A 12347-nucleotide genomic window follows, 5' to 3' on the forward strand; every position below is an offset into this window, starting at 1 on the left:
GTATTTTGGAAACACTTAGTCATCCACGCAAATTTCTGGTCCACAAAAAGAGAGGGGAAAAAGGTAGTCATGTCACTCACTCCCCTTTTACACACCCTTGCATGTTGCAGATCTGAAAATTACCGTTGTATATTTTGCAACCTTTAAAAGGGGATTAAACAACAACGCCCCATTTTTTACTTACGCGGCTGTTTACTCCCATTGGTCTCTATGGAGTGCAATGATGATTGTTTTGGGCCCTTTATTCTCAGCAACAGTGGGGGTCACTGAAGTTGGACCCCCACCCAACTTACTTGATAGGTCATAAAAGAAGAAGAACAAGGTTTGTGGTTGCATAACCCTTTTAAAATATTTACGGGCAGTCTTTTATCCTAAGGAATATGTAAGCAGTAGTGTGTCAATAAAAGTGTAACAGCATTGAAGATTGCAGTACACAAGCAGGGAAAAATAGCAATATGAGCAAGGTACCCTGCGTGTTCTTCTCTGAGAAGTTCTCAGCAATCCCTCCATGGACTGTAGTGGCCACACCTGGCTGCTGGTGAGTGGCTGGGCTACCTGATATTAGAATGGCTGCTGAGGACTGTGATGCATGCTTGGAGGGAGACTTTTGACTGGCTGTAGTTGGTTTACTGGAAGAGTAGAAGGAGCTCAGAGTTTGAGGTTTGTGAGTTTGACTTTCACGATCCAGCAGCTTGTCCAATATCTGGATGAAAAAAAAACAAGTATCTCAGAAAAGAAAATGAGAGATGACACGCTTAAAGGGGTTTTGCCATCACTTTATAGATGGCATATTGCTAGGATATGTCATCACTTACTGATCAATGGTACGACCCCTGTGACCCCAACGATGACTAGAACAAGTAAAGCGCGTCAGCATAACACTATGCAGGTCATGCAGCTCAGCGCTATTCATACCCAGCAGCATCCCAGCGTAGATCCTCAAGGGGTTTGGCCCCTTACATCTACTGATCACAGGGATTCCAGAGGTTGGATTCCCCACGATCAGTAACGGATGACATACCCAGCCATATGCTATCACTATAATAATTCAAGCCAGGTTCAGTGTTCCATACTAATATTTCTACTAATATTGCTACAGATAAAATTACTAGGTGCATATGCCTCCATTACAACTAAAAAGCAGGTGAGTAATCTAAGCAGTCCATTTAGGACCCATTAGGGACAAAGTGTTCCAGAGGTTACAAGAGCACCTCGACCCATATGTGTGGGTTATACTGATGTGCAAAATAGAACAATGGCATTGCTATAAATATATCACACATGGGATCATTCGTATATTGTAGGTAGAACTCATTTTGCACTGAGACTCAGACTAGAAGGCTAGCTTGAGGCATAGTATCTCAAAAATGAGCCATGGAGTAACTATAAATTAATACTCCTGCTTTACCAGCAAGGATAAAAACGCGCACCTACATTGTAATGTATTCATATATGGTGGTTGGCTTCAGTTCTTGAAATACCTTTTTCAGCTTGGATTGCTCATCCTTGTAGGTGATCATTAGAGCTAGTGCCAAATCACCCTTCTCTCTTCTTGTTCCCTCACACAGCAAAGGATGCTCGGCTTCACTGACTGTTGTCTTCATGCCTGGGCACAAAACGTAGGACAAAAGCAATTCAAGTCAGATCTTTTTTCATTGTTTATACCGGTATATACATGATAGAGAATAAAAGCAACAAAGTAATTTAGAAGCTGCTATATGTATAATGACAGGATGGAAAAACGACTATGACACTATGGACAATTTTACTGTTTATATGGTACATGTCATAAAAATTTTTTTAAAAAGACTCCCCTTGCCATTTTTCAGCTCTCCTCTTAACCCTGCCTTTCCAAGGAGAGAAGGAAACTGCTTTTTGAAGACAAAGAGGCATAGGGCACTTCCAGCAATCCTGCCCCTTCATTCTAGCAATCAATGGGAGTTCCAGAACACGTTTCTACCAATCTTTTTAAAATGACCAGTAACCTATAAAGGAATATTGCAAGAAAAACAAAGAAAGCTCACGTGACCTACCGAACATCCTCTCCTTAATGCTGTCAGCTGCACTATTTTCATCTTTTAGAGGTAGGTAATGCTAGCAACAGTGGCCTAAAGAGATCTTATTGTGACCTTGAGGGGTTTTTCCCATCAAATACATTTATGATCTATACACAGCATAGGTGATAAATGTATGATTGGTGGGGCCCCCACCAAGCACTAAAAAGGGGGTTCCGCATTCCCTATTTCTCCTCACCAGCATGACCGCAGTGAGGAGGAGTTTGAATGGGGTGGCAGTCGGGCATGCTCTAGAACTGACAGTTGAAAGTTGGAAAAAAGCGTCAGCATGCATGCTTGACCGCCACTCCCTTCAAACTCCTGGTCATTGCAGTCATGAGGAGGGATGGGGGACTCGGGACCCCTGTTCTAGTTATTGGTGAGGATCCTAGCAGCGATCATGCATTTATCACCTATACTTTGAATAGGTGATGTGTTTAATGGGGAAAATCCCTTTAACCCTGAACGGGCCTATTTGGGCCTTAATCACCAAGTATTTTTTTCATTTTTTCATTGTCGCATTCCAAGAGTAATAACGGTTTTATTTTTCCGTCGGTATAGCCTTCTGAGGGATTGTTTTTTTGCGGAACGAGTGGCGTTTTTGGGTACATGTAATATATTGATTACATTTTAATTAACTTTTTGTTGGAGGATAATTGAAAAAAAAACAAAAACACAACTTTTCAGTTTTTAGCGCTTTAAATTTATGCGGTTCACTTTGTGGACTTTGTATTGTATAGTTACAGTTAGTACGGTAAAAAAGACATATCTATACAATCTTGTGCTTGCTGCTATAATGCTTTAGTATACTCGCTATACAAACGAATTATTACCGGTCAGTGTAAAACTGACAGGCAGGGTATAGGACGTGCCTCTGGCACAGCCTAAAAGGCATACAGTCATGGCAAGCCAGGCGGCCTTTGCTTGGCCCCTGGCAACCAATCGGTGGCCGGCGATTGCGGTCCGCCAATGGGTGATAGATGGAGCCCCATCCCTCTGTTAAACCACTTGAATGCCACAGTCGCTATTGACCGCAGCATTTAAGGGGTTTACCGGGGCGGGATCTCCGATGCCTCCTGTTGCAGCGGGAGCCCAGCATGGCTGTGCCCGCGCAGTTACCATCACGCACATGTTCGTCGGAATGTGATAAGGAGCCCTTCCCCATGATGTACATGAAAATTAGTTAAGGGGTTAAAGAGATCTTTATAACGGGACATGGGCCGCTGTGCATACCAGTGCAGCCAACATCACTTTCCTTGTATTACCGCCGCCACCCTCTCCATAGTGGCATGCAAGCTCTGCTACCTCTTAAAAGGACCGGCCTAGGTCAATTCGTTGGTGCCCATCCTGTGGCTGATCACATCTGATTTTTTAAACCTGCTTAGAACTGTCTATTTGTTAAGGTGTTGTGTGGAACAGGCCTAAAATCTGAAATGAAATCCGCATGTATTACATACTGATTTTGATGCGGATTTAGCTGCAGAATTCTCTCTTTGCAAAGCAAGGAATGAAATCTATGGTAAAAATCTGCAGCATTTCGACAACAGACCGGGCATGATTTGAAAAATCCGACACCTGCCTAAAATCCGCTTCAGATTTTTTATGCTGTGAGAGTGAATGAGGTTTCTTAAAACCCCATTCACATACATTGTACTGCACTGTGTTGCAGAATCTTAGTGTGGATTCCATAACTGAAATTGCAACATATAGCCATTATTGTTTGCTCTTTTAGATTTGACATGTTGTGTTTCCGGACTCTGCCTTTGGATTGCTGCCTGCCCTGACCTGTTTCTGTCACCCATTAGAGGAATTATATGTTTTCCTTCTCAAACATCGTTTCATAGTGTACGGTGATCGTCTGAGTGAAGAGATCCTGTTCATGTCTACATTGCAACTTGTAAAAGGTCAGACATAGGTAGTCAGGCAAGCTGAACCTCCCACAGGCTGAGAAAAGCAGCTACAGATACCAGAAAGAAAAAAAGCATTTAGACAGTAAAAGGTGCACTAATTTATACATTAGGTCATGACATGCGAAGCATAAGGAGTGTCTGGATTATTTTTGAACATATGTTAAGAAATAGAAGAGCATCTATAAAAAAACAAAAAAAAAAAAAACTTACAGTACATTTTGGATCGGTTTTCAATGAGCCTTTTATTTTGTATCACAAATTTAATCCAACCTTGGCTTAAGGAAGGACAAAAAGGACACTGAGCTATTGGGTTCCAGCAATCCATAATTCATGGGAGCACTTGGTGATGCAATGGTAAGGCATCAGTATGGTCAGACATTCTGCAAATGGATTACTGGTTTCTGCTTCAACATCTCAAACGAAAAGCTGAAAATCACATTTTCAAACAGCACAACCGAAGGTCAGTTGTGGTCTTGGGAAAAGAAAATGATACAACTCGCTAATAATTGAGCATTTTGCGGTCAATAATGAGAGAAGTAGTTTATCTTCTAGTGTGTTCAAGGATTAACGCTTAAAAGGCTATGCACACATTTGAAAGGATTAAAAAAAAAATAAAAAAAAAAAAATATATATATATATATATATATATATATATATATATATATATATATATATATATATATATATATATATACACACATACATACTTTCAAATTGACTTGTAGTACAATTTTTTTTTTTTCTTTTACGCTACAGCTTCTATGTATCCTGTATACATAGAAGTTGTATTGTTCTCTCTCAGCCGAGTCTCTGACACATAGAATCCACCCAATCTCGATCACATCTGTTATAAACGTAGAAGTGATTAGGGTTGCACGATGAATCGAAATAACCGCAAACCGTTCAATACTGTGAATTCATGTATTTCAATACTAAGCTGTACGGCCGCACATACACAGCCGCAGCCCCGCTCTAACGGCGGAGATCAGAGAAACCTCTGATATCCGCCGTTGACCCCTTGAATGCTGCAATCAAAGCTGATCGCGACAATCAAAGGGTAAACATGTAGCGGGAAATCCCTGTGACGCGATCGAAGGACAAAAATTATATAGACAGACAGCCCAGGGTCGATTGAAGGACCCCAGGGCTGTCTGACCACCTTTCCTATTGTAAAGCATACTTAGGTATGTCCTAACAACTGCCTGTGTATTCTGGCTATAGATATATGCCAGTAAATTTTAGTTAAATTGAAAAATCTAAATTAAAAATCCCCATATGGGATTTAAAAAAAAGAAAAAAGTAATGTTAAATAAAAAATTATCTGTAGAAAAAAAAAAAATACACACAAATGCACAATTTTTACAATAAACAAACCTTCTTAAAACATATAATAATAATAATATACACATATTTGGTATTATAACGACTAACAACCTGCACAACAAACTTATAGGATCATTTATGATGATCGGGGCTGTATGCTGTGAGAAAAAAAAAAAAAAAGTAAATAAGAACTGCTTTTTTTTTCAGCTTTTTTGCCAAAATAAAAATGTATATAAATTAAATAATAATGTAAATATACAAAAAAAATAGCGGCTACATAAAGTACAACTCATCCCGCAAAAAAACATAAGTTAAAATAAAAAAAGTTATGAGCGCCGGGATGCAAAAAAATTGTTCTGTTCTCAAGGCCAAAGTTGGCCGTGTCCTTAGGGTGTTGACCCCAATGTTATGTTATCTTTTATGTGAGGGAATAATGGGGTCACTTATTAATAAGAGGTACATGGTGTTATGAATTTAGTACCTCCATGTGCCTCACAATAATAGTAATTAACCTCATCATGTACCGCACACATTAACCCATTAACCCAATGTTGCCCAATAGGACTATGAGGTACTTGGGCTAATAACTATTAATCTGAGGCACATGTAGGTTCAAAAATAGTAACACTGTGTGCCTCACATCAGAAAATGGAAGGACTTTGTTTTTGTGTTGTTTCTTTTATTGTTGTCAAAGTATCGTTTTGGTATCGAGAATCGCAATACTACACAAAGTATCGGTGTCAAAGTCCAAATTCTGGTACCGTGACAACCCTAGATGTAATCGATATTAGCTGAGATCCTGTGTGTCAGAGACACGCAGGACCCGCTCTCAGCCGAGCCGTCAGTTCAGCTGAACGGACGGATGCGGCTCAAACAAAACGATGCAGCTTCTATGTATACAGGATACATAGAAGCTATATCTTACAAAGTAAGAAACATTTTTTAATAAAAGTAAATTAAAAAAGTTGTTTAAAAAAACAAAACACAAAGATTTATTGAAAAAAAAATATTTCCTTTAAGTTCTTTAGGCTGAGCTGAGGAATTCAAGCTGCTAGTCTCGGTATTTTACTCCACATAGCTTTATCACAGAAATGTAAGACTTTATAAAAGAAAGCAATGCCACTGAAACATATACATAGTGCACAACACAGTATCATAGTATTGATTATTGAATTTCAAACGTCAAAAAACCCTTCACTCCGGACCCCCCTCCAGAGCAGTAAACCAATAAATATCAGTGGATCCCACTATGGCGTACCAAGACTGTCCAGATATTACATGGATTGCCTGTCATCAATTCCCCTGCAGCAGTCACTGATGAGAAAATGTATGACTGAACGCAACCTGGTGATCACTTGGTGATCGCTGCTGATCGCCAGATTTTTCAGAAAGTGCACCCACGATGATTAGCTGACTGCCAGGGCAGCTTAATTAAAACAAGTTGGACCCTTTTAGTTGACAATGTATGTGAAAATTCCACTTTCCAATACATTCTGACATTTTTCTCATTTGGGGCGCTTGTCATGACAAGGGGCATATATCCACAGACATTTAATCCAGTGTAAATGATTGGGGGGAATCCCCCACATTATTGCAAAAAAAAATTTTTTTTTCAATAATTATGTTCTTTTCTCTGAAGATAGTTGAGTAAGTACTACAAAAGCGTTTACTATTACCTTCCAATAAATATTATTACAGCCTGTCCAATTACATCTGTTACATCTGCGGACAGCTTTCATTAGACTTATGCTGGTTTTATATGCAGAAACGAATCTATTATGTACTTATATCAAGTTCTTTAAATACATATTTGTTTTATAGCTTCGGCACAAAACTGCTAGGTTGCATTTTACGCAATAGGACACTATAATGTGGGAGAAGAACAGCTCAATTAAACGACAAAACAAACAATGAGAGAAATCTGTGAGGCCCCTACATAAATGAATTACCCACCCAGCGCAGCGACCGCTGCCTCGAAGCCCAGCTCTTCATCACCCGGCATCTCGTTGTTCCGATTACGACTTGGAGGACGGGAACCTGTTGGGGACACCACTGCAAAACAGATAGTCAGAATCACACAGCGCTCTTCTCATACACTTTATTCTTATTCGCTGTATGCAGAAGACCCTTCTTTGACATTTCATGTAATCATTTGAATATCATCCTCCAGGCAATACACCATAGATATTCATCACAGTCGTCAGAGTGACCACCTCTCATTGTTCCATCACATAATCCCTAATAAATATTTTTATAAATGAAGTTGTTTAGTGCCAAAGCAACGAAAAGACACTTTGTAACAAACCATTGCCGCTTGTTAGATTTCCAGGGAGATGTATAGATCTCTTATGATTGTGTTGCTTTTATTTGTATTTTTTTTTTTAAGAAAACCAAATAGTATGCATGCTAAACTATACAAATAAACTCTGCTACATTGGTGTAAATATATAGGTGAACCAGGGTGAAGGAATAATCCATTGTTTGTATTGCGGTCTGTATTCAGAGAAATGCAAATAGAGTTTTTCCTGGGAAAACAAGTTAAAACAACAAATCACAAGACTATACTGTATATCAAACGAACTATTGAAGTTACAGGCGCAATAACACAGTTATTTTCCAAACATATAAAACTAAAAACGTAGGTATTCCTATTTTTATGCTGACAACCGAAAAAGAGAATACGCATTATTTGTCTTCTATGTACTTAAACTGCCGAACATTAAATACATAAGACATTCCCTTTGAAAGGGCTTTCCCATCACTGTAAGGCCGTGTTCACACAGTTTTTTTGCAGGCAGAAAAATCTGCCTCCGAATTTCTTTAGGAGTTTTGAGGCAGTTTTTGACCTGCCTGCGCTTTTTTGCCATGGTTTTCTCAGTGTTTTTTTGCTCGCGGCCATTGAAGCTAATGCAAGGACCGCGGGCAAAAAACACAAAGTAAACTGCTCAGCAAGAGAGGACATGCCGCTTTCCCCCCCCCCCTGCGAAATTTTTGCTGCATGTTTTTAATTTAGCAAATACAAAAACCACAGGTGTTTTTTGATAAAAAAAAAACAAAAAAACACATCAAAAACGGCTCCAAACGAACAGCACTTTGGAAACTGCTACAAGTTAGGGCACGGCACTTCTTTTCTGCGAGCAGACAAAAATCAATCGAGGGAAATGTGGGGTGTTTTTTGGTACAGATTCCAACGTGGAATGTCAAAATCAGTGTAAAAAAAACAGGGTGAATTGGGCGAAATACCACTAGGATACCAAGAACAGGCAAGTAAAACTATGGGGGGTGGACACCTTCATTTGGGGTACAAGCAGGTGTTCTTCAGAATGCACCGTGAGAAGTACAAAAAGACCAGTCTATACGGACCATTACCCAAAGAGTAATACATGAAACTGTCATTCAAGGTGAAACTAGCTGGGAAGAACAAGTCGGCACAACAGCTCGATAGGGATTGAGAGAGTTGTATCTGGGTGCCATAGAGAGTGGATAGAATGGGTGATCCCGTGATCTCACGGTATCAGAACATTTTGAAGTCAGGCCATCCCATGAATAGAATGAAAAAAACAAAAACTAATTTATCAATAAGGTGACCTATGCTCACGTTTTTATATAGCCCCCAATTCAGTGCTTCAGGTTGTAGACATGTGAGGAGATTAGGAAAGTAGAAAAGAGATGCCATAAGAGAATCAGTCTGGCCTGAGGCCACAACCATATACATCAAATGGCTTTGCCAGCAGGCTTCGGGGACTATTTTGACCCAGTGAAGTACGTTTTTGGAAAAGTAACCACTAAATACTGCTGTGTAAGAGCGTTTTATATGTCAGGGAATTCTAAGCCTCCTGTGACCATGAGCTAATAAAGCATCTTAAGGCCCTTGTACATCTCGTCTGGATAACACGCTAGGCATGGAAATAGAAATAGTGCACATCTATGTTATTGCATGACATAAATTGCCTTTATATAAAAGACCTGATACATTTTATTCATTGCACTGGTCTCTGCTAAAAGGACCATGACACTGTCTGTACAGAACAGTGCAAAAATGGGTGTAAATATTAATGAAAACGAAATAATTGAAAGCTACAATCACAGACGCACATACATTCCTGCAGCAATTTCCAACCTATCTGGAGATCTAAAGCAAGTGACTCCGGTCCATTATGTAGCCTGCAACGCCCTCTTGTGGACACAGCGGTTACCACCAACGCTTTAAACGGCACTTCGTTACTTAGTTTGGAACTATAGAAAGTACTAAAGAAAATAAATGATTGCGCATACATATACTATACCATGTCACAAATAATTACCTAATACAGCGTTATCATTGGAATCACTTTTTTTTTTTAGCAGTGGGACAAATTTAATATTAGAGCAGTACAACTGGGGTGACTCCAAATTCAGCCCTTCGGACAGCCTACCATCAGACTTACAAGCTGTAAACTGCAGTAGAAGAAACCAACAATCTTCTGAGGGATTCACTCGTTTCCGGGAGAGAATTTGCAGTTCCCTGAAGCTCTAAACCTTTTAAGAAATCTCCCACTGCTAAAGGGAGCAAATGCACCTACTGATGATTCCGATACCCCATTTACCGCATAACAGAAGGAAACAAAGAAGCGTCCAGGGTTAGACGGTATTAGGGAATTGTCCTTAATGCGTTTTCCTGGTTTGTTCTTGTTGCCCACCAAATATACACCTAATAACGGCAGCCAGTGAATGCAGAGCAGTATAAATAAGTAAAACTTAGTACCTGGGGTACAAAGGACATCAAAAATAAAACTGGCGAGCATAAGAGGAAGCACAGGTCGATAGTCGCACAGTGTGCCATCGCGTAGATCCTTAGCTCGCCCGCGAATAGTGTTCATTTCATTGCAGTCTAAAGGAATCTTCTTTAATAGAGACACGATCTCAGATTCTTGGTAGGCCAACTTTACCTATAGAGAAAAATATAGACGCGTGGAATTGTAAAATGAGGACATGATACAAGCAAGACAAACAAAAGACATAGGGAAAGTCATAACAGAAATTACTTTTATTGTGTTCTTCAAATGTAACTTCGTAATGTAGAAAAGGGAAAAAATTAAAAACCAGCAAGGATTGTTCCTATACAACTAATACCAGGTCAGGGAACAAGAGGGTTTTCTTCACACTAGGAGGCGTTATCATTTTAGACACTTTTGTGATGTAAAGTTGCATGAATTGAATTACGTGAAATTTTTAATTTGTGACGTGCGATACTAACCCGAAACATTGTTACTTTCCAATGCTTTTGTTTTCAAGCACATTCATGCCCCTCAATATAGGGCGAAGACCCTTACAAATACAAGCTGCGATCAGGTGACAATGCGATCCTCAGGATTGCGATCAATGAGATTCGCCAGAGATGTGCATGAACAGTACAGCTACACAAAGTTACGTATTAGCAATATTGATTTCTCCATAGACCTTTCTACTTGCCTGAGGAAACACTAATGGGTCTCAATGATAATACCAGTAATACACAAAGGTCTGCAAAGCAATCACAGGAAAAAAAAAGAAACCCCCTATATTCACATGTATAGCCCACGTTTTTTGTTTTTTTTAAAGTAACACCAAACCATTTTAATGAGAGTGTAATTTTGTTTTTCTTTTTTGGTCACCTCTAATGCTTTAGTGGAAGCTGGAGGTCTCTGAAGCTCAAGTGCAAACATCCCAATACAGAAAGCCAGGTTGTGGTACTCCTGCCGCTCGCTCAGCACAGTTAAAAGAAAAGCTGCTTTGGATAATGTGTTTGTTGCTATCCAGGTCTGCTTACTAGTCGAAACTTTGTTCTTTTTACCCTGTTTAAAAAATGTAATAAAATACATAATAATTATAACAAGTTGTTGTCTCGTTCCAACACTTAAATAAACGCACCTTAAATCCTAGGGAAACAAATGCTAAAATCCTTTAGACATTCTGATTCTCTACCTTAGCCGGAGAATCCTTTGCATAATATAACATGTACACATACAGTATACACCCAACGGTAGATCTACACCAAGCACAATAGTAAGGCCTCATGCACACAACCATGCTTTTGCGGTCACAATTTATCCACATTTTTGTGGATAAATTGTGCTTCCATTCATTTCTATGGCCCCCATGCACACGACCGTGGTTTACACGGATCCGTGTGGGGGCCGTAAATCCGGACCGCAATGACACACGAATGCACAACAAAGGTTTTTTACGGTCCGATGGACCAATGCAGTCGTGTGCATGAGGCCACATTATAAGTGCCCTATCTCCTACATAATCTGATCGGTGCTATAATGTAGATGACAGCAGTGCTTTTTATTTAGAAAAACAATCTATTTTCACCAAGTTATGAGCGATTTTAGCTTTATGCTAATGACTTTCTTAATGCCCAACTGGGCGTGTTTTTACTTTTGACCAAATGGGCGCTGTACAGAGGAGTGTATGACGCTGACCAATCAGCGACCAATCAGCGTCATACACTTCTCTCCATTCATTTATACAGCACATAGTAATCTAGCTAGATCACTATGTCACATACTCACACATTAATGTTACAGAAGCGTCTTGACAGTGAATAGACATTCCTTCCAGCCAGGACAGGATGTCTATTCACAATCCCGACACTTCGGTAACGTTTGCGTGGGACTTACAGCACAGCAAAGCGTAATCTCGCTGTAAACGGTCATTTACAGCGTGATCTCTCGAGATTACGCTTGCTTTGCTGTAAGTACCACACGAACCTTACCGAAGTGTCGGGATTGTGAATAGGCATCCCATCCTGGCTGGAGGTGATGTCTATTCACTGTCAAGACGCTTCAGTAACGTTAATGTGTGAGTATGTGACAGCACAAGGCCCCCGGCTGCCATTGGAAACACCGACACTTGGCGATCTTATCGCTGGGTGTCGGTGGGAGAGAGAGAGGGAGCTCCCTCCCTCTCTCCAAAACCACTCAGATGCGGCGCTCGCTATTGAGCACCGCATCTGACGGGTTAAACGGATGGAATCTATACGGATATCGATCTCACACGTTCGAGCAGGGACGCCCCCAGCCCTCAGCTACCTCTG

General features: G+C 40.1%; 1 protein-coding gene across 3 annotated transcripts in view; it reads right to left on the reverse strand.

Moving 5' to 3' along the window:
• ZSWIM8 (zinc finger SWIM-type containing 8) overlaps positions 1-12347 on the reverse strand; it is a 66452-nt gene that overhangs the window by 17906 nt on the left and 36199 nt on the right. For 2 of the 3 annotated variants that reach the window (XM_075841655.1, XM_075841654.1), the window contains exons 12-16: positions 10921-11100; positions 10032-10215; positions 7241-7339; positions 1482-1606; positions 469-703 (exon numbers count right to left, since the gene is read on the reverse strand). In XM_075841655.1, the coding sequence (XP_075697770.1) occupies positions 469-703; positions 1482-1606; positions 7241-7339; positions 10032-10215; positions 10921-11100 (823 nt within the window). The remainder of the gene's footprint in view (positions 1-468; positions 704-1481; positions 1607-7240; positions 7340-10031; positions 10216-10920; positions 11101-12347) is intronic. The other variant, XM_075841656.1, reaches the window with a different exon arrangement.

The sequence above is a fragment of the Rhinoderma darwinii genome, chromosome 11, assembly GCF_050947455.1.
Source record: "Rhinoderma darwinii isolate aRhiDar2 chromosome 11, aRhiDar2.hap1, whole genome shotgun sequence".
Classification (NCBI taxonomy): Eukaryota; Metazoa; Chordata; class Amphibia; order Anura; family Rhinodermatidae; genus Rhinoderma; species Rhinoderma darwinii.